This window comes from Condylura cristata, unplaced genomic scaffold, assembly GCF_000260355.1.
Source record: "Condylura cristata isolate star-nosed mole 26May11 unplaced genomic scaffold, ConCri1.0 scaffold00012, whole genome shotgun sequence".
Lineage (NCBI taxonomy): Eukaryota > Metazoa > Chordata > Mammalia > Eulipotyphla > Talpidae > Condylura > Condylura cristata.
This window is the reverse complement of record NW_004567113.1, coordinates 18384593-18408380: the sequence shown is the minus strand read 5'-3', so window position 1 is coordinate 18408380 and position 23788 is coordinate 18384593. Positions and strand designations below refer to the sequence as shown.

At 34.1% G+C, this 23788-nt stretch overlaps 1 protein-coding gene across 1 annotated transcript in view; it reads left to right on the top strand.

Moving 5' to 3' along the window:
- The window catches only part of USO1 (USO1 vesicle transport factor), a 60066-nt gene that overhangs the window by 26667 nt on the left and 9611 nt on the right, over positions 1 to 23788 (top strand). The window contains exons 6-18 of the mRNA XM_004681441.2: positions 434 to 536; positions 685 to 740; positions 3620 to 3740; positions 7824 to 8002; positions 9841 to 9981; positions 11767 to 11855; positions 12222 to 12376; positions 13002 to 13213; positions 19188 to 19298; positions 19555 to 19673; positions 19825 to 20006; positions 20285 to 20406; positions 22841 to 22979. Of these exons, the coding sequence (XP_004681498.1) occupies positions 434 to 536; positions 685 to 740; positions 3620 to 3740; positions 7824 to 8002; positions 9841 to 9981; positions 11767 to 11855; positions 12222 to 12376; positions 13002 to 13213; positions 19188 to 19298; positions 19555 to 19673; positions 19825 to 20006; positions 20285 to 20406; positions 22841 to 22979 (1729 nt within the window). The remainder of the gene's footprint in view (positions 1 to 433; positions 537 to 684; positions 741 to 3619; positions 3741 to 7823; positions 8003 to 9840; positions 9982 to 11766; positions 11856 to 12221; positions 12377 to 13001; positions 13214 to 19187; positions 19299 to 19554; positions 19674 to 19824; positions 20007 to 20284; positions 20407 to 22840; positions 22980 to 23788) is intronic.

Below are 23788 nucleotides of genomic sequence, written 5' to 3'. Positions count from 1 at the left end.
TGAGGGGAGTAGCGGGTGACTTGAGAGGTCTGCTGCGCCATGTGGGTTAGCTCCCTGGCAGCATATTGAACCCCTGCTGCAGAGACTGCGGCTAGCTTTACAGTGCTGTTCTTTTACCCCATGTGCCACCAGGGAGGGCCCCACATACATATTTTTAAAATTATATAATTTATGAAAATATTGCCTCCTTTTTATTTTCACTTTTATATAATCTTGTTTTACCCAACAGTAACAGTTCATCAGTAATCAGTTTGGTTACTGATTGGTTACTCTTTTATTGCTTTTGTTTCTCAAATTATGATTTTAAAGTTTACTAAATTTCTTTTTCTTTTTCTTTTTTGTTTGTGGTTTTGGGTACCAGTGTTAATTGAAAAATGTTTTTCTTGAAAATGTGAATTACAGATGTTAAGTATTTAAAATGTTTATATTACAGGAGTTTGATTTCCATGTCCGCTGGCCTGGTGTGAGGCTTCTGACTTCTCTTTTGAAACAGTTAGGACCTCAAGTGCAGCAAATTATTTTAGTCAGTCCTATGGGTAAGTGACTCATTTTTCTTATATCATTTTCATTTAAAAGTAAGGCTCATTCCCAAAGAAGGAGACTGAAATGATACGATGATAAATTATAATTGGAGTTACTGCATGTATTTTTGACCTGCTACTGTTTTTCACTATTTGCTGCTAGGTGTTTCAAGATTGATGGACTTATTAGCAGATTCCAGAGAAGTTATACGCAATGATGTAAGTTAAATGTGAAAAATATGTAACTTTTTAATCTCACTTTGCAGATGAAATCTTTCAGGTCAGGAGAGGTTTGCCACACCATGTGGGTCACCTCCGGGGCAGGGGATCGAACTCATGCTAAAGTGGCTTTAGCTTCTTAGTGTTGTGCCCGCTGTACCTCTAGGGAGGGCCCCGGAAAATTGTCTTTTTACGTTATATGTAGGGCCACAATATTTCTGTTTCCCACCTATCCTATATTTCAGCTGAGACAAATTGTAATAGAGACATCTCCATAAAGGGGAAGATACCTTGTACCCTGCCACCCTTTTACTGTAATAACCTTGGACTAGCTACTGAGAGTTAGGGGACAAAACTGAGGGGGCAGGAGAAGCTACTGACTTTGAAGGCAGGTCTACTCCGGAAGAGATGTGCCTACTTGCTGACAGGTGGGTGAGAGACATGAGGGGAGACTGCCAGTGGCATTCTTTATATTGAGTTGTACTTTTGATTTTCCTTCTTTGTTCCCAGACTTGTCTGGCCCTTTTGCCCCCTTCCTATTCCCTGCCAGAAGATGCCTTAGATTTGTGGCAAGCTTTTGAGCCATAGGCAACCCTTTAGGCAGACCTTTTTGACTGGGCATTTACCCACAAGGGGTGTTATATTGGAAAACTAATATCCTGTCTTCTCTCTTTGTGCACACTCATCATATTAAAGTTCTTTTACACTAAGTTATATACCCCTTAGTCTGCCCGCCCACGAAATGATTTTGCTATTAATTTTATGCCTTTCACAAATTCAGGATTTCTTCATGGTAAAGCTACCAATTGATAATCTAGCTCTACAACTTAATTTTAAAAATATCTTCCTAAATGTCTAATATATTAGAGTTTTGATCAACTTGTAGATAACAATAAACATGTAGGCAATAAAACAATAGTACATCAATATTTAATACTCAAACTTATACACAACTATTAAAATAAATCAGAATGGACAATAAATCCACATTCTCCATAGTTAAATAATGATTACAAGGAAAATCCTTTGAGATACTCATGCAGTCAAATGAGGGTGAGAATTCTAAATGGTTAACTTTGTAAAACTTACATGGTTCAATGTCTGGGGATGTTGTTATATTGACACTAAACCAAGTGACTTGCTCTTCATTAACAATATCATTTTTCTTACTCATGCTTGTATTCATGGTACCTAGACCTGTGCCTTTCTCATTCTTAGTATAATAAGAATGGTATACTTAGTATACCATGTTGATCTTAACCTCACAACTAGTTACTGACAAAGCAAGACAAAATTGAAAGAATCTTGATTTCCAATCCAAGCAGATAAATTTTTCACCTTTGCATTTAAATCTTACAGTATTTGTATCAACATGGTATTTTTAAATGGTAACATAATACACTTACACATAATATGCCAAAAATTATCTCTTCCTGGATTGCTGTTAGATTCTTGGTTTTTATGTGTTTTGCAGCTATATTTTTGTTTGGTTTCAAGCAACTGGCAAATCTTACCATTACTCATAGCACTTTGTGGCTTACTTAGCATATTATACTTTTTCTCTTCCCTTCTTTTATACCTTTCTCTTTTCTTCTTTTAAATTCTGGTAGATGTGTTTGATTCTTAATGGTCAAGAAAAGAAACTAACACATGTTGATAAATTACAAGTGGCATGTATGTATGTACTTAGTAAGTTCTATAAAAATTTTTTCCTTTACTCATAAACCATGGGACAAAAGATGAACTGGTTTTACACATCATTCTAGTAAGACTTAGGGTTTTTGTAATTTGTTCAAAGTTGCACTGCTGATAAATAAAACAATCCTTTTTTGAAACCCATTTTATCTAACTCAGAATCTCAGCATTCTGTATTTCTTCCTCCCTTTGTTAGCAGTTAAGATAGTGTTGAACAGAAGAATTTGACATGTAAAGAGTACCATTTTTGCCTTTTTTCTCATCTTAATGTTGAGACTGTCAGGAAAAAGTGTAAGGTCACGCTTTTTTATCTTATGAATAATATGAATTATATTATCATATAATAATATGAATAATTATAAAATAATAATTTCTCATAATATCTTATGAGTAATAATATCCAATACTAACAGCTAATTAGCCTCTTTAGGATTTTTGAATTACCTATTAATATTCCTCTTCCTCTTAGTAACATCTACTATTTTTGTAAAATATTTGCTATCTCTTTGACCACCTTGGTATTGTTGGGCTCTTCAAGTCTTATAAAATACTTGTTTGACATAAAGTAAGCAGAAACTGCTAACTGAGTTTATTTGGGTGAAAAAAGATTTAGAATATAAACTAAACCTAGCTCAACAGAAATTGAGAAAAATCTAAAATTCAGAAGCAAAGACAACTGTGAATTATTTCACACTAGACATGCCATTCTTGAGACTGAATTCTCATTTTTTTGTTTTTCTAACAACTTAGAATCAATTTTTGGGAATCCTGGAGCCAAGTAACTACAAGGATATCTGAACTTTCTCTGTTCAAATATGATGATGTTTGATTTAAATTATTAGAGGCACAGTTTTCTTTTACTACTATTATGAAGCAAGTAGAAAGTATATCTGAGACAGATAATCATGCTTAACTATTTAGGCAAATTTGAAAACTGTTTGGTGATTACATGAATATGAAAGAAGGTTGTATATTTATATTGTACAGTGAAACAGTTCCTGCCCCTTTTCTTCTTAGGGACACAAATTGTTCAATTTCTTTGTTCTTGTTTTCCCTGTTAAAAAAGTGAAAAAGATGGAATTGTGGAAATCACGCCATGTTTCTCAAATTCTGGATTTTAAAGTAACTTTATAATGTCTTGTAAAAGTTGCACTCCACTAAACATTATCTTTCTTTTCCAAAAGGGTGTCTTACTACTGCAGGCATTAACAAGAAGCAATGGAGCAATCCAGAAAATTGTTGCTTTTGAAAATGCTTTTGAAAGACTACTGGATATTATTACAGAGGAAGGGAATAGCGATGGAGGTATAGTATGAAAAGATTGTCTTAAAAGAGATTACTTTTGTATTTTCTAAATTGTTGGCTTCTGAGGAATGCAAATGGAAGGAGAAACTAGAATTGATATACTCTTTCTTTTATTTCAGCATGTTGAGTATGGGGTTCCTTTTCTCTTGTTTGATATTTGTTAGGTTTCTGAAATCTAGATTAATAGTCTTTCATCAGTTCTGGAAAAATCTCAGCTATGGCTTTTCAAATATGATTTTGCCACAGTTTTCTCCTATCTAAACTCAAATAAAATTCTGTCATCTGATTTGACTCTGTCATCTTGCTTTTTTTCCTATCTTTTCTTCTTTTTGCCTTTCAAAGCTTTATTCTGGATTATCCCTCCTGACCTGTCTCTCTTTCAACAGTTCTCTCTTTATATTTGACCAGGTATTAAATGTATCCACTGAGTTTTTAGATTTTTCTCTTCTAGGTGCCCTTTTGATTCTTTGCTATGTAATTTTTTTATAATTTCCACTTCTATGCAAATATTTTCAGTTATCTTATTTCTTTGAATATAAAAATAACTATTTCACAGTGTCTGATAATACCAATTGTTTAATTTTTATGAGCCTGCTACTTTTTCTCTGCTGGTTCTTACACATGGTTTAATATTTTTGTGTGTGTCGTTATCTTTGTGTATTGTAGAATATGAGTATATGTAACAGAATTTTTTATAGGAATTTGAAATCTAGGGTGAAGGTCATTTCTTTCAAAGAAAGCATATATATATATATATATTAATTGTTTCAGGAGTAGTACTCTTTAGAATGCTTTGGATTATGATTTATTTTAGGATCCAGGTTATAAATTTAAGATTTCCTAGATCACTCAGGCAGTGCAAACTACCAGGAAACTAAGGCTAGTGTGAAACAGTTTTTCATTGTGACTTTATTTCATTTGTTAAACTAATGGGATAACCATCTTTGTGTGGTTTTATTCACAACCTGTTTTTGTCTTTTAGCCCATTTAAATTACTTGCTTCCCCATTTTAGTATAAGATTGTTTTTCCTTTTTCAGTCCATTCTTAGGCATACTGAATGCTAATACTTTGTTGATTATACATGTTTCAATTATCTTCTAGTGTGTTTCTAGTGTTGCTTTAAAATTTATATGTTTAATACAGCCATATATTGATCTTTTACAGTTTATGATTTTGTTAACTTGTTTAAGAACTCTATCTCAAGATGATACAATGTTTTCATTAGTCTTTTCTACTAAGGGCTTTAAAAATTTGTTCTTTACACTTAATACAGATTTTGCTTGTTGACAATGGTATGATAGTTGTAATAAAATGTCTCTGTGTGTGAAGATCTCTAGTCTGCCCCATTGATACGTTTTTTAGCTCTACGTTAAAACTACATTCTCTTAATTACTAAAACTTAATTGCATGATTTCCTTCATCTTACCACTTCAGACTCAGCTGAAAGAGAACACACATAGAAAAGTCAGGTGGGTAGTTTTCAGGTGACTGAGCCTTTTCCAAGAAGGTGCTCTAAAAAGACTGAGATAGCACACTTAGCATGTAGGGGAATAAAGATCTATATAATCAGCGTGAGACAGGGTAGGATGGGGGTGTTCTAAAGAGGGAAAAGAAAATGATTAAATAGGGGAAGCACAAAGTATTTTAAGATGAGAAATGAAAGAGGGTAAAATAGTGAGAGAGATGCACATTTTGGGAGGTGACTGAGTAAATGAGATTGTAAGGCAAGGCTCCAAATGTATGCAGCGGCATGCTTCCTCCAAGCAAGACTGCCGGTAGCGGGAGAGCACTGACATTCTGTTTCCTCCAGGACCTTCACAGAGTCCTGCTGGCCGGCTGTATTTAGTGGAGATTTATGGTTCTGCAGAAGAGAGAGTTATAGTGGTTCTTCATGAGATGAGGGTATATGTTTCACATTTGCATTCTGTATCTTAAGCATTTTGTTTTAAGTTAAATGTAACAGGTTTTTTTAAAGGTACTCATGTATGCATTAGTTTTTGAGTTAGGGCCAGAGTTTTTTCTTTTAGTATAGTTTTACTGGTTAAGAGTTTTTGATCATTCATCAGATAATGTAGAATTTGATTTAGATTTCTTTAAATTGGAGTGAAGGATCTTTCTGGTTTTATGAACAGCAACATCTGTTCTTAATGACTTGCTTTCTTTGAGTTTTGTTACAGACTTCAACTTATTTTCCCAAAAAATAGCCTCGTTTGTCATATTTGCAGGCAAAAGTAACTTATTCTTAGATACAATACCAAAAATATGATACATGGAAGAGAAAACTGATGTGAGACTTCATGAAGGTTGACAGTTTCTCCGAAAAAGATACTTTTCAAAGAGTGGAAAGATAGGCCATATAGTGGGAGAAAATATTTTCAAACCACATATCTGAAAAGTAATTTGTATCCAAAATATACAAAGATCTAATAAAACTTAACAATAAGTAAACAAACAACCCAGTCAAATATGAGCAAGAGATGTGAACTCACACCTCACTGATGAAGTTATGCACATGGCAAATAGCATAGAAGTGGCAATCAACAAATGTCGGTAGGGAAATGCAAATCAAAGCAATTACTACATGATATTTTAATAGTGAAAATCCAAAACACTGGCAACACCAAAAACTAGTAAGGATGAGGAAACACAGGAGCCTCTGCTTTGTGACCGGTGGCAATGTGAAATGCAAGAGCCCCTTTGGAAGACAGTTCAGTTTCTTACCAAGCTGAGCATGTTCTTACCATGTGGTCCAAAAATTAAGCTCCTTGGTATCTACCAAAATAAGTGGCAAAATCATATCCAAACAAAAACTTGCACATGAAAGCTGGAAGCAACCTTTCAGCAGGTAAATAGCTACGCAAACTATGGTATATCCATACATTGGAATATTATTCAACAACAAAAAGTTACCAACCAATGAAAACACAGGAAAACCTTAAATGTATATTGCTAAACTAAATAAGCTAGTCTGAAATGGCTACATACAGACTCCAGATATATGACTTGTGAAAACAAGGCAAAACTGTGTAGAGAGAGTTGGCTGTCAGGGCTTCACATTTGGGAGGAAAGAAGAATGAATGGGTAGAGCACAGGTCATATTTAGAGCATGATACTATAATGATAGATGAAAACCCAGAACTGAGCAACACAGGGGTGAATGTTAATATAAACTATGTAATTTTATAATGTAGCAGTGTTTATTCATCATTTGGAACAAATGTACCACACTCATACCTGATGGTAATTTAGAAGAAACTGGGAGAAAGAAAATATATGGAAAAGCTTGAGCGTCCAGCATGAGTCATATGCTTTGTAGATCAAACTAAAATTTGATTAAACTAGCACTGGTAAAATGGCTATCAGTTGGGAAACTTTGGCTATGATAATAATTAAAGCTGTAGTGTGAAGAGACTTATTCTGTGGAGTGTGTTGGAAGCAGAGAAGAGGAAAAAGGATAAAATATTAGAAAACAAGAACAGTGAACAATATAACCTGAGGAACAGCCAGAGATCTGTAAAGAACACCAGGAGAGGTTAGTTAATATTTTAGAAACATAAAAAAGAAGTTTCAAGGAAAAGACAACAATGTCAGGTGCTTCTTAGAGGTCATATAAGATATGATTGATTCATCCATCTCACATATATTTGATAGTAACCAGCTATATGGATACTTGTATCTTGTCTCCAAGGATACAGAGCCAAGTAGAGTATTCACAAATTGCTGTCTTCATGAATTATAATCTAGAGAAGAGAGTGACTACATAATAATAGAAGGAATAGACTGCTGTTAGTATGTTGCAGGTGATCTTATCTTCATCATTGAGTCCTGCTAATGATTCCTATAGAAATGATGTTTAAATTGGGATTTGAAGATACAATATGAGTTACTGAGGTAAGCAGATAATTGAAGTCAAAGAGGTGATTGAAAGACCGGAACAGGAGCTTTCAGGTTTTGGTCAGAATAGGGTCTGTCTTGCCATATGGAAAAGATGCTCAGCATGAAAATAATATTTCTTTTAAATGGGAGTTAAATTTTCCTTCAGATTTTATTAGCCTTAATACTTATTTTATATTCTTTCTTAGGTATAGTGGTAGAAGATTGTCTGATTTTGCTCCAAAACTTATTAAAAAACAACAATTCAAATCAAAATTTTTTTAAAGAAGGCTCATATATTCAACGTATGAAACCTTGGTTTGAAGTTGGAGATGATAACTCTGGCTGGTCTGCACAGAAAGTGACCAATCTGCACTTAATGCTACAGGTATGCTATCCTTAGACCTAAGAGTGTTAAGAATTTTGACATAGGGCCTCCCTGGTGGCACAGTGGTTGAAGTCTCAATGTGGTTGCTATTACCAGTCATTGTGGCCTGAGTTTGAGCCCCGGCCAGAGAAGTGACCCACATGGCACAGCGGACTTCTCCTCTCTCACCTCACTACTCCCCTCATCAGTGTATTTCAGTCAATCCCGTCTGTTCTCCTCACTCTGGTGAATCCTCTCACCTTCCTGCCCCCACATCTCTGGCCTACACCACAGCTTTTGTATGCATAAATAAATAAACCTTAAAAAATTAAAAACAAAATCTGGGAATATCTAACTGCAAAGGTCCAAAGACAGCAACCAGTATGTAATTATTCCTATAGCCTCTCTCAGGTGACATCAGTTTTTTTTAATCACCCATTTTGAGAATGTCTGTTCAGTAGGACATAGAAACAACTAACTATTCATTACTCATCAATTACTGGTTGAGGTCTTTCACAAATTCTAATGATTGCTGGATAGCTTATTTGCTAACACAGATACCACTTTTCAAGACCACTTTATTTTTTCTTAGCTCTTCCTAACAAAAAAGCCCCCTTTCATAGTGAGGTATCTATGATATTTACAACTATAGTAATAAAATTATTTATTAAAACAATCTAGTTTACTTTTTCATTGATTACTTCTGTATATTTACTATAAAACGACAGGTAATGTATGAGATGACTTTTTTGATATTTCTATAAGTTCATGTTCAAGTTCTAACTAATCATAAGTGCATAGAATCTTAGGAATTTCATTATCATTAACAGTCAGTGAGGTCAACTCCTTGCTTAATGTGTGACTCCTCTCCCATGTCTCCAGTTGTTAGTTTTAACCTCTCTTTAAATATTTCCATTGTGGCCCTCCCTGGTGGCGCAGCGGGTTAAAGCGCAACACTGAGAATCTGAGGCCACTTCTGCATGAGTTCGATTCCCGCCTGCCGCCTGCCCTGGAGGAGACCACATGGCGAGCCAGACCTCTCCTGGCCCGCCCGCTGCCTCCCTCAGCAGTGTACTTCGTCAATCTGCCTGTTCTGCTCCCCACTCTGTCTCTGGTGAAGCCTCTCACCCTCCGCATCTCTGGCCTGTACCCCAGTTCTGTATGAATAAATAAATAAATCTTTAAAAAAAAAATATTTCCATTGTAAGGAGAATTTATCACACCTCAGGCCATTGTATTTTAAGACCTACTCTATAACTATGTCATTTATTCTTTTTTTAAAGATTTATTTATTTATTCATATAGAACTGGGGTACAGGCCAGAGATGCGGAGGGTGAGAGGATTCACCAGAGACAGAATGGGGAGCAGAACAGGCAGATCAATGAGATACACTGCTGAGGGGAACAGTGGGTGGGTCAGGAGAGGTCTGCCGCACCATGTGGTCACCTCCGGGGCAGGCTGGGATCGAACTCATGCGGAAGTGCTTCTTAGTGCTGTGCTTTAACTCACTGCACCACCAGGGAGGGCCCTAGGTCATTCATTCTTAATGAATAAGAAGAAAGCTGCACTGCTATTTACTTGTTCATTCATTTATTGGACTAATTTACAGAACTAATTGAAGAAATTCCTACTTTCTGGAGTTCACAATTACTTAAAGAAAGCAGACCTAAGCAAATACTATAATATGTACTAGAACAGAGTATTGTCATAGGATCATGAAGACACATAGACAGACAGATCTAACTGAGCAGATGAAGGAATTCTTCACATAGATACTCTTATTCATATAAACCAAATGTACTCTAAGTAGTCTTTCAACTCTTTAAAAGACAAATTATATTTTCACTTTTTTTCATAGCTTGTTCGTGTACTGGTATCTCCCACCAACCCTCCTGGTGCTACTAGTAGCTGCCAGAAAGCTATGTTCCAGTGTGGCTTATTGCAGCAGCTTTGTACTATCCTGATGGCCACTGGAGTTCCTGCTGACATTCTGACTGAGGTAAATCAAATGCATGTGGGAGTTTCTCTGTGGAAGTTGAAATCAGGAATCCTAGGAAGAATTAGTTATCAACTGAAGGCAAAAGAGTAACAATTAGCCTTTCTTATAATGTAAATTTCTTGCTATCTTACTGAAATATAACTAACATAATGACAGTATCAATTCCAAGTTATATGCTCATTTCTCAAGTTTAATAGTATATCAATAATGTTAAAACTTTGAAGATTTCTCATTAGGTGTGTTGTGTTCAACAGGAGGGCACAGTATGTTATGATTTTAATTTTGACGTAGTCAAGTAAGACTTGAGTCTTGAGTAGTCTTATTTTTAAAGTGTAGGTTATCTTCCCTGATATATACCATTTCCTGATTCCTACCTATTTTGTTAAAAAACTTTAAGAAAAGCTTACTTCAAGTTTTTTTCCATTTTCTCACATTAAAACAAATTAAAAACCCAGACAATAATAAAACTTATAATCAAAAGCAGTTGTCTTTAGCCTTACCCCTCCCAACCTAAAGGTCACTTTCTCCCTATGTAACCTCCTCACTTTACTTCCTCCTGTCACTAGTAATACACACTTGAATCAATAATCAGGGCTTTACAGTTTTACAGCTATACCAATACTGTACCCTGCTAAGTCAACCAAAACCCTTTATCTTTTTTCTAAGTATCCCTTCCTCTTTCCTGAGTCATACTAGTGTTCTTTCTTCATTGTACATTTCTTCACTCTTTGCTTCTTTACATCTATTAATATGCATATTAATATGATCATATATGCTTTTCCCCACGCTACACCTCTTCCTGGTGGTTCTCCATCCTCCTGCTTCAATATAGACTGTTTATTCTGTTTTTGCCCCCCAAACCATCCATCTCGGATTTCCCTTGAGCACCCCTTGACTTGAATTTCTTGGTTTCTGGATTTCCAGTCTTTTCTCCTATTCTTTGAGTTATCATTTTTTACTTCTAAGAAGATAAATTTCAAGAGAATTGATTTTAGTTCTTGCATGACCTTCCTTTACCATTAAAAGTTATGAAGAATTAATTTAATGTTTGGTTAGGTATAGAAATCAGAAATAATTAACATTCAACTTTCAGAACATAAGTCCATTGTTGCATGTGATAGGTCTGAAGACATTTTGAATCTTAATCCTGTTTGATTACCCTGCCTTTTCACTCCAGAAATTTAAAAAATTTTATTTTTTTCTGGTGATTTATTGAACTGCAGACTTTATATTTTACTATCCAACTAGTTTTGGCATTCATTGTATCCTTTGACATTGAAGATCTTTCTCCTTCAGTTCTGAGTATTGTTTTGTTATTCCTTGATAATTTCCTCTTTCCTCTTGTCTTTCTGCAACTCTATTAATAGATTGCTGGATTTTTCTTGACCTGGTTTGTCTTTTTATTCTATTTTCTTATATTTTCAACTCCTCCTTAAATTGAATTTTTAATTTGCTATATTTTAAACTTGCACTCTAATTTCACTTTAAAGCATACTTTTCTTGTTTTGTAGGAAAAAATTCTTAGAGGTTATTCTGGATTTTAGTTTTCTGAGATTGTTGAGTGTCATTTTTTTTGTGTTATTTGTAATTACAGATCTACTCTTAATGTTTTAAAATGTTATATTGAGAAAGTGTTACAAGTATAATGCTATCACTGAATTTTTGGTTTCTCAAGTTTGACATTTAGAGTCAAAAAGAATGTATCATTTTCTTCTTTTGAAAATGGCTTTCCTTTTTGACTTACACTTTCTTTAAATTTCCTTTTTTTCCATTTTTCCTTAACAGACCATTAATACTGTATCAGAAGTCATTCGAGGCTGCCAAGTAAACCAAGATTACTTTGCTTCTGTAAATGCACCTTCAAACCCACCAAGGTAGGAAGAGGGAAATACTGAGATTCCTCTGAGGAAATAAAAATTTACTTTGTGTTTTTATCTATCTCATTAATATAGCTTACTTATTATGTTCATTTGTATGTTTTGAATCTAGAGATTGCCTGACAAGATAAATATGTTGGTATTTTAAGAGTATGTAGTCTTTGGACCTTAAATTTTTAGGCTAATATTACTCCTCTTTTGCTTCCTAGCTACATGCCTTAAGTAGACAAATCATTCTCTCACCTGTCCTTAGCTGTTCTGTATTTTGGTTAGAGTTTTTCAGTCAACAAAAGTGACTAGTTATTTATTTGTGTACTTAAGTTGCAATTGTTCCTTTTTGTTTTTTTCTTTTTAATGTGACAGGCCAGCAATTGTAGTGCTTCTCATGTCCATGGTTAATGAAAGGCAGCCATTTGTATTGCGCTGTGCAGTTCTCTATTGTTTCCAGTGTTTTTTATATAAAAACCAGAAAGGACAAGGAGAAATTGTGTCAACACTGCTGCCTTCCACCATTGATGGTAAATAATTCTGATTTGTTTTAAAAAGTAAATTATTGTCTTTCAAGCTATAGTAAATGATAAGTTCCTGGATGTAAGGGAATAGTTAAAATGTGGCACTTCCTTGAATTTGTTTTAGAAATGTAGTTTTTAATTAATAGTTTTCTAGAATATTTCTATCATCAATTTGATGCCTAAGGATCCTCCTGATTTTCCTTTGTTCTGCTCTTTATCTTCCAAGATGTTTTGACAATCAATTTTAATATAACTCGCTAACAAGTTTTTAGGTCTTTTTTTTTTTAAGATTTATTTATGTATGCATACAGAACTGGGGTCCAGGCCAGAGGTACTAGGGCAGTGAGAGGATTCACCAGAGACGGAGTGGGGAGCAGAACAGGCAAATTGATGAAATACACTGCTGAGGAGAGCAGCAGTTAAGACAGGAGAGGTCTGCTGCATGCAACATATGGATCACCTCGGTTCAAGGGATCGAACTTCCACTGAAGTGGCTACAGCTAGCTTGCAGTGCTGCATCCTAACTCGGTGCATCACCAGGGAGGGTCTTTAGGTCGGTAGTTCTTACACTATTTAGCGTATGGAAAACAGCATAAATAATTTTTGTGTTGTCATGCTTATTGTTTTGTAGCAACAGGTAATTCAGTCTCAGCTGGCCAGTTACTATGCGGTGGTTTGTTTTCTACTGATTCACTTTCAAACTGGTGTGCTGCTGTGGCCCTTGCTCATGCTTTGCAAGAAAATGCTACACAGAAAGAACAGTTGCTCAGAGTTCAGCTGGCTACAAGTATTGGCAACCCTCCCGTTTCTTTATTGCAACAGTGCACCAACATCCTCTCACAGGTAAAGTAGAGGGTGAAATTTCTCAAAGGGTGATAAAAGTTCCAACTGTATATTTTGCTGTCAGTGATATATGGATTTAAGGATATCCTCAGTAGATGCTGAGGAGAGGGAGAGAGGCAAGGACTTATCTGCTCATTGGTTCATTGTAACCAGAAATAGTTTTATTGAAAGAAAACAAATATTCTTGTAAATGGTTTTCCAAATAGTTAACAAGGTCTGTGACATGTTGAGAACACATGCTTGGGCCTGTTTGTTTTGTTTTTAATCTTCCACAACATTCTTGCATGTCATTTTTTTTCTTTCTGATTAATAGCTAAATTTAGAGTAGTTTAGGAGATGGAATAGAATAAAGTGGTCCATAGCTGTGTATCCATCTTTCTCTTCCTGGAGCAACTGAGCCACCCTTCAGAAAAAAAAAAAAAAAAAGGATTGTAGTCTACTGCTCATATAGTTGGTTGGACATTATATCCTTGATGTTTGTGAGCTCACAAATCTTCAAGTCCCTAAGCCATGTAGTTTACCTAGTAAACACATGATTAAAATAATTTGCATTCCTTTAGACTCAGTGAAAATAACAAAACTTCATTACAGTGTGGCTGCTAGCTTTTAGGAATGTCAGATACTATTAGATAATTGGCCCTTGTGTGCTCACCTTACTGTTTAGAATTCAAGTTAATGCGTAGGCAAAAGTATAATAGTTAGCAACATTCAGAACCACTCAAAGTGAGTAAAAATATGGATAAAGCTAACATTGTTGAATCCACTGGAATTTTATTCTATATTCTCCCCATGATAGCATGTCTTGTCTTTAATTTTTTTTGTCACATTCATTGAATGGTTTTATTGTAAGCTTTTAAACAAACATCAGTGTCAGATATAGGTAGTTATAAATGGAAGCTTGAACAATAACTATAGTGAAAAGGGAGTAAAAAACTTTCATTGTTTAAAAGCAGTTTACTATGAAATTTTATTTTTCTTATCATTTATCTTTTAGTGATTTAAAAAAATTATCCCATATAATTATATTTATCCTTGCTTATTTAACACTTGATATTCTTTTGCTATTACATATAGAAAACAACTTTTTTGTAAGCTAAACAGTAATTGTCTGACCACTATTACCACAGATTTCATTCTAACATTGTAATTCCAGTTAAGGCATAATGAAAATCCTTAAAGATAGTTGTGTCTTCCCATTCTAAGTAACACAGTGCTATAAAAAATGGCTTTTCTCTTCTAAAATGTATGTGCTTTTTTGTACACTGAATAATTACAATTATCCAGTCCAAAATTAATGGCATGGTTTTGTAGAAAGACTGTATTTGAGGGAATTTTTTTCTAGATTTAAATCTTTATGAATAATTTTTAATGTATAATTTGCAGGGTGATAAGATCGACAGACGGGTATGTATTACTTGTTTAAGCTCAGGCATTTCTCTCTTAAAGCAAGGCCCTTCCCTTTTCTTTGTCTTGGGTTTTGCTGTTTGGTTATTTAACTGCTTGTTTGAAGTTGTATTCTACTCACACTTGTGTGTATCAGCAAGTTTATCTCTATTATAAGTGGCTCTCCAATTTTTCCCATGGGATATTGTAGTGGTGTTACTAAGAGCTATGAGTATCTGAAGCTATACTTATGCTTCCTTTGGGGATGCTTGCACTTTCTGGAATTCCTTGGTTCTGGTTTTTTGGTGGGGTTTGTGTTTTTTTCACCCAATCTGCTGCTTTCATTTCCCCTGAAACTATTTCAAAGATAATAAAATTTAGGGCTGAGAATTGTTTCTTTAATTAATCTGTATATGAAAGAATGTGATGACTTTTATATTGCTAAGATTACTGTAATTTTGTAATTTGAAAGATTTTTAAAATTAAATACTACAGATTATGCTGGATGTAACACATGTTCTACAATAACCATTGGGGATTAGTGTTTCATATGTGTTGGGGGAGATTGTGTGTGGTTTCGATTTGTTTTTGTTTCGTGGAATATTTGGTGGAAAAGGGTTGTATACTCAGTTGTGCAGTGTGGGTAGTAACAGTTGAAGTCCTGTGTCATTCAAGTATGAGCATTATTTAACACGTTAATAATTCATATACAGATATACTTGGTAGCTGTAGCTACATAACCTTAAGTGTTCAATCTGATGATTTTTCATGGTTAAATATGCCTGTGTAACCACCACCTAAAACAAGATGGAGATATTAATAATCTTAGATAGTTTCATCCTATCCTAATATCCTATCCCCAGAGGCCACCTCTAGAAAGTAAATTTTAAAACTCTAGAACCACATTTTAATACTAATAGTTTAAAATATTAAGCTTTTTTTCTTTTTTAGTACATAATACAAAAATACTACGCTTGAAATGCACAGAGTAGGCCTAAGCAGAATTTTTATTTAGAAAATGTAACTAAGGCAACATATTAACTTTTGTTACAAACAAGTCACCTTCAATTTTTTGTTTGTGGGTCTCTTTTATCCTATAAAATCTGTGGTTTCTATGCCCAATTTCTAATTTGCTGTTTTGAGGAATAGAGCAACTTGATCAGGATGTTGTTGGATGAGTCTTATTCTTAACACTTTTTCCTTGACATAGTGGGAAAATATTGTAGCAATTTTGCAATGGCTAATAGATTATTTTTCTTTTCATTTTGGAAAATGTTAGAAAAATAGAAATTAGAAAGCAGAGAATAATGTTTGTTCTACTACCAAAAGATATTGGTAAAACTTAAGTGTTTTTCCCTTTTTCTCTAGATTATTTATTTACAAAGCAATGATCATATACATTAGATTACATTTTTGTATTCTACATTTTTTTAGTTTATCCCACATTATTAAACTCAAAATCAGTATCACTGTATATGATTTCATTTTCACCAAAGATGCCATAGGTTAATCATGTTCTTATTTTTGTACATGTAATTATCTCCCACTTTTCTCTGTTATACGTTATAGCTTCATGGATATACAGTCTGCACAAATATTACACAGTCCTTACTTTGCGTGTTTCTGCTATACATGGATTTCTGTTAATACAACACAGCAAGAATAGCTCACTGAATTTTTTTTTAAATCACAATATATAATTGCTTTTTTTCCTTTGCCAGTTCCAATTTTAGGATAATAGTTGATAACATTTATGGACCATTTACTGTGTCCCATATTCTGGCCTAAGTTCTTTATATGCATGAACCCATTTAATCTACTACACAATCCTGTGGCATAGGTATTAGTTATTATTCCCAATTTGGTGATGAGGAGAAGTTAACTAAATTGCCTCGGGTTTCATGGATATTGAGGTGTAGAATCAGAAAATAAATCCTCATATTCTGATGTCAGAGCCTATCCTCTTAACCTCTGTCTTTGAGATCATTTAATCTGTCTCTGTTTACTAAATGATGAAATTGGGGCCCCAGTAGCATACTGAATTTATACAAGGTGGGACATTAAAAGGTTTGGTTCTCCTAATTTGATTTCACTGACACCATACTGCCATTCTTGGAATTAAAACTTCAGTCCTTAAAAAAAAATGTTTTGAAATGGGTAATCCATCATTTAGAAATCAAAAATATATGAAAAGGTATACAGTATCTATCTTAGTCCCCACTTCCTCTTACTTTTTCTGTAGTCTTCAAAAGAAAATCAACACATAGGCAGAAGAGCTCTTACATATGCATTGCTCTGCACCTTAGTTTTTTTCACCTCATACCAATTTTTACTTCCACTAGCAAGATGAAATAGGATTGCGATGTACTAGGTTATATGTTTCCACAAAGCCTTACTAACAGCATGTTGTCTGAATTTTGTGTTTTTGCCAGTCTGTTGCGAAGTCACAAATGTTATCTCAGTGAGTTTTAATTTACATTTCTCTTACTTAAAGGTTGAATAGCTTTATGTGCTTACATACCATTTGAGGTTTTTCCATCAACTCTACTTTCTTCAATTTCATGGCATCTGCCCATTTTTCTTTTGGATAGTTAATCATTTCTTATTTTATAAGAACTCATGTTACCTTAGAAAATGTAGCTTTTCTCTGTAATGGGCTACTAATGTTTTCTTTTTCCTGTTGTCATTTGTCTTTTGACTTTGGTGTTTTGTTTCAGATTTGTTTTCAGACTTTTATTTTAGATTATCTTTGTTGCTATAGTGAATGAGATGTTCTAGTCTACCTTAAAATTGGTTCTGACTAGTTATGTTTGGCTTTGCTCTTATCCTTTGGTTAGACTTCAAAGGATATACTTCTAGGAGGTTCAAATTTGAATGTAACTAGATTTTTCTTTACTCCAACGTAAGCCAATGATTTGATAGAATGCCTTTATTACAGATACTGTAGTTATTTGTAAATGGTGTTCTAAGGAATAATACAGACATATATAAACAGGAGAAATTATCAAGTCATTTGCATTTATAGCTTGCGTAATTAGTTGTAAGCTCTCTACAGCAGTCAATTGAGAATAACTTTTTTAACTTTTCCAATTTATGTGGGCAACATGAAGATAAATTATGGGATAGTGATGATCTAGAGGTAAGGAAAGAGCAAAAAGAATGCTTCATCTGAAAACTGAATTCATACTAATTAATGCTTAGTTGGCAAATAACTTGAAGAGGTCTGACTTTAAATTATTTAATTCATTGTTAATTATGCTGGAAAACAGAAGGGCCAAGATACTGATCTCAAGCTTTGTAAAATTAGTATACAGTCTTGGTGATCAAAAGTTTTCAAAATCCAGTAATAGTTACTTAAAAGTTTTTCCTTGTCGGGCCCTCCTGGTGGCACAGTGGGTTAAAGGGCATCACTGCAAGCTAGCTACACCAGCAGCCACTACAGTGTGAGTTTGGTCCCCTGCCAGGGAGGTGACCCACATGGCATGGCAGACCTCTCCTGTCCTGGCCACTGCTCCCCTCATCAGTGTACTTCATCAGTCTATCTGTTCTGCTCCCTACTCTGTCTCTGGTGGATCCTCTCACCACCCCTGCACCTCTGGCCTGTTACCCCAGTTCTGTATGCATAAATAAATAAATCTTTTAAAAAAATCTTTTTTTCCTGTCTAGACCTTTGACTAATTGTATTTCGGATACATTCCAAAATTGCCTTAAAGTGATGCATTACTGGTATTAGTTTTCATTATTTTGTTTCAAACAAATTTTATCTAAATGAAGATGCAGGTTACAGTATCAAAATATGGCGTATTAAAGTTTGAAAACTAAAATTTTTATGGACATGCTAGTTTTCAGTATAGTTTTATTATACTTTGCAGCAATATAGCCAGTTATTTGTATAGGTTAGATAATTTATTTTTTTGTAATTAAATTATTTATATTTTACATCATTGCTCATTTTAAAACAGTGTTTGTTTTTCCCCCCCTTCAGGTGTAGTTCCCATAGAATTTCCTCCCCTGGTTCGCTATTTTAATAGACCTTTTTCTCCTTGATTGTGTTTGTGATTCTTATTACCTGACATGTTATTATGAGTTTTTAATGTTTTGTTTCTTGTTAGAGAATATATTATCTAGTGGGAGTTGATGAAATAATTCAGATTATTTCTTTGTACTTTTCTTGATGTTTTTTGAAGAAAGTAGAATTAAACCTCCTATCAAACTTAGTTTTAAAAGTCTGGTTGAAACCAAGCAAATTTATATTACTAAAGTAAAGTGTCATAGGATTGATAAATTTTTTTAAGTAGCTTATCATAAATTGCTTGGCACATCAGTTTTTTCCATGACTAGTATTTTAGATGCTCTAGCATGTGCTTATGAATATGAGCCAGTTCTGATTTCTACTCTCCATTCACTTTGGGAAATATAGCTTATAGAAGATGCAAGAATGCATTCCCTGACAAGATTTTTTTTTAATCTGAATTTTATAAGATATTAAAATTCTTTTCATACAAATGGATAGAGTATTAGGGCAAATTTAACTTTGGAGGGAAAAAATTAAACGAATGGAATGCGACTTCTGCAAACTTATCTATTACAGGGAAGCAAAGTACAGACAAGAGTTGGATTATTAATGCTGCTTTGTACCTGGCTGAGCAATTGTCCTATCGCAGTGACGCATTTTCTTCACAATTCAGCCAATGTACCATTTGTATCCTTTATGCTTTAGTAAGATACATTTAAGTACTTATTTTTATTTTTTGTTCTCCTTAATCTGTATTTTAACTTTTTAAACTGTTCAAGTGGTAATGAAGGTTGCTTAAGCTGGTGTGTGTGTGTACTCAACTGATTGTTTTATGCTTATGTGGGTTATACATGGAACTCTTACATGAAATATGTCAGATTCAAATTGCAAAATAAAGTACTCCACATATTATAAATCATTAATTTCCTTAACAAGATTTCAGCTTACAGGACAAATTGCAGAAAATCTTGGAGAAGAAGAGCAATTGGTCCAAGGTTTATGTGCCCTTCTGTTGGGCATTTCAATTTACTTCAATGATAACTCACTTGAGAGCTACATGAAGTAAGTAAGGGGGAAATGCTATCATAAAATAACTTGTTAATGGCATTAAGAAATAGTGCTAACATTTTTCTACTGAAGTGCAGTGTAAAACAAGCTTTTATGTCTTGTTATGACTTTTTTTTAAAGCATCTCCATATGCTTATTTCTATAGAGAGAAACTTAAACAACTAATAGAGAAGAGGATTGGCAAAGAGAATTTCATAGAAAAACTGGGATTTATTAGCAAACATGAGTTGTATTCCAGAGCATCCCAGAAACCCCAGCCAAATTTTCCCAGTCCAGAATGTATGATATTTGATCATGAGTTTACAAAGCTAGTAAAAGAACTTGAAGGTAAGATTAGAAAGTTTTTATTGATGTTCATTACAAAGTACCTACGATTATATTGTATATGTATCTTCTGAACATATACTGATTATATGATAAGCCTAAAAGTAGGGATTTTTTCCTACCTCTTGCTCAACAACCCTTTTGACATTCAAGAATAATGCTAAGATTATTTCTTATCTGTCATGGATTTATGCCATATGTTTTACTGATTAAATCCTTATAATAAAACATTTGAAATATTTATAAGTTTAAACAAATTTTAAATAAGGTTTCTTTTACAGGTGTGATAACTAAAGCTATTTATAAGTCAAGTGAAGAAGATAAAGAAGAAGAGGAGGTGAAGAAAACATTAGAACAGCATGACAGTATTGTGACTCACTACAAAAATATGATTCGAGAGCAGGTATATATTGATGAATTATATACACTCTGATACACTAATAAATGCTTCCATACTTTAGAAAATTTTTTCTGGTACTTCAAATGTAGGAGGATACAAAGAGCAAAACTCAAAAGTATTAGAACTTAACAACTGAGCGCTTCTTATTATTCATGATGTTGTAGATAAAAATGTAAATCAGACATGTCCCCATATCATAGTGTCAGGGAAAGACAAACTGTTCATAGTAAATTCTAACACACAACACTTGTCTAGTAACATAAGTAATAGAAGTTATGTAGCAGCACTAAGAGGTACCTAACTTAGTGTAGGAGCAGGGATTTATAAAAAATAGAAGTTAGTTTTCTAAGGGTACCTGGGGTCAGCTAGACAAAAGAGAGAGGGAAGAGAGATCACAAGTGTTAGTACATATGCATAGGATACTTGGTAGCTGTATAAAGGTGGAATAAGAGGAAAGGCCAGAGGAAGGGAGCCCAAGGAGGAGGCAGTTGTGGTGGAATAGAGATGGAAATTGGGAAACTGATGATGAGGACTGCTGGAAATAGCTGCTGGTTTTTGATACTCAGTTCTAAATGTTCACTAAGCACATTTTAAATACTATCTCATTTTATTTTCACAACATGCCTACAAAGTAAATTTTGTATGTGGTTAGCATAAATAAGGAATTTGAGGCTTAGGGATCAAACTTGTCCAGGATCACTCAGTAACTAATGAAACAGAATTCCAATACATGTGTTTTGTTGGGACTCTCATATCATGGTGTAGAGGAGCCAGAACCTGAGAAGTATGGAAACCAAACAAGATAAAACTGGCAGGGCTTGTAATGATTGGAGTCCAGTGTAAAGAAACAGGGCCACATATCATCCTTAGATTTGTCTTGCACAACTGAATAAGTGATACTGAGTTAAATAAATGGGACAGGGAATTGATTTTTTAGAGTGGACAATGAGTTCTGTTGAAATTATATTTTCAGAATCATTCATTGACAGTGAAACTCCATATTGGCATTGTGTTAAATAAATAGGCTAAACCTTCCATTACATTCCTTCAAAATGTGTTTCTGGATTTTTTTCTCTCATTTAATTCCACATTGTGTTACCTTGATCAGAATCCTGGAAAGTGCTGCATTACTATCTATTACTATCTGGGGAATGAGATTTCTGATATTAATTAAAATTTCAATTTCATTAAAAAAACACATACTGGTGGTATCCACAGGGGGGCAGTTTAATGCTCCCTTTCCTCAACTGTTTGCCTTCTCTTGCTGATTTGAGGCAGTGAGTCAAGAGTGTGCGTAGACCCTTCTAAATGAGAACTACCTGTATGTTCTCTTCTCCACAATCTGTGTTGTTGAGATTGTGTTGTTGATAGGAAAGAGAGTGGTATACTTAGCATTTAATCAGTTTACAAACAAATCAGAACAAGTTAGAATTATCTTTGAATGATCCAACTTTAAATCATTAAACTACCCGTGGTTGATAGGATTTCCATTCTTGGTATAAATAGTTATTCCATAATGGAAAAATGTAGAATCTTTGGAGCCATGGTATATAAATACTTGTAATATGATATTATTGCCTATACTTGAAGCTGATGAATATGGTGATTTGGAGGAAGAAAAGACTGGTTTGAAACTATCACTATAGTGAACTCAAAGTTCTTTAGAAATGTTAATTTTAAAGATTCTCACCCTTTAAAATGGCGTTTAAGAATCCACCATAAGGAAATTCTCCAAAATTCAGGAAAGCAACTATATAGACCACAATTTTATTATAACAATTGCCATTTAGAAAAATGAAAATCAACTTCAGCACTGCTTTTGAATATAAATTATATTGCATTTACTTATTAGTGAGCATATAAATTGTGATTTATATAATGTTAAAAATTATATAGAGATAGACTATGACAGGTTTTTAAAACTTGGATTGGAAGAAAATAATTAAGTTTAAAAAAGAATTAGTTCAAATTATAACTAGCTATATTACAGTAGTGAGAGTTGGAAGTTCTTTGATCTTATAAATGCTCTGTTAATGATCCTCTTTTAATGCTAAGAGTATATGAATGCCTATGTACATGTACATTTACCAACTTTTTAAAGTAGTTTTGGATAAATTTCTTAAATGACTTCATGGACCATAAAATGGAGTTGTAGTCCACCCACCCTGATGTCCACCTCTAGCCTCAAACTCCACTGCCTATAACTGCAGTGAGGTTACAAGCTCTGTCATTATCCTTTATTAGTGGGGCCTTATTTGAAGTCCACTGCATGTTAATTGGCCTTTGTGCACATTAACATATTATTACTTGATTATGGAATGATTTTGGAAATGTCAAGTATTTTAACATCTGACCCAAAACAATCCTTATTTTTTAATTTGTCCTTAATGTTAATTAGTGTGAATTTAAAACACTTGAGTTATTTTTCGTATCACAGGATCTACAACTTGAGGAATTAAAGCAGCAGATGTCTTCATTACAATGTCAAAATGAACAGCTCCAGACAGCAGTAACACAGCAAGTAGCTCAGATTCAGCAACACAAGGATCAGTATAATCTTCTTAAAGTACAACTAGGTAAGTGTAGCAAGCCATCACTATTGCAGTATCCCCAAGACCTGGGCAAAGTCAAACAGGTTGTTCTGTGGAATTTTTCTCCAACTTTAAATTAATGACTGTGTCAATTAATCATAGAATGTGTAAGTTAGAATGTCAAGTCCAAGGTCCATGCTACTTACTTACCTCAATCAACTTAGTTTTTCTTAACCTTGTCAGCACATTAGAATCTCCTGAGGTGTATTTTCTAAAAAAAATTACCGACACCCTGCTGGAGTTCCTAATTTACAGCAGTTGGGGTTGGATCCTGGCGTCAGTAATTACAAACACCTCTGGGGATTCTAATGTATAGCCAGTTGAGAATTACCAGTCTAACCCTTCCATTTCCTCATCTACAAAATGTCATTGGAGATTTTAAATGAAATATTAACACGCAAAGTTCAAGTTCAGTGCCCTGGCACATGGTAAAAGCTCAAATGTTTATACATATGTCAGTATATCAAGTGCTTATGATTGGAATGTTAGATATGAAGGTCACTAAAATTTTCAGAAAATAATCTTCCTTTATGACAATAATTCATCAGGTGTTTTAGTTCATATAGAAGGCCATTCCTGTGTGATGATTTTTTTAAATAATAGTTTATTTTTACATCATTTTGTGCATTTTTCCATCTCAGTTGTAATCCCCTTGGGCTTCCCATAACCAAATCACCCATGTGCCATCCTGTATGATGATTTTTTTTTTTAAGATTTATTTATTTATTCATACAGAACTGGGGTACAGGCCAGAGATGCGGAGGGTGAGAGGATTCACCAGAGACAGAGCGGGA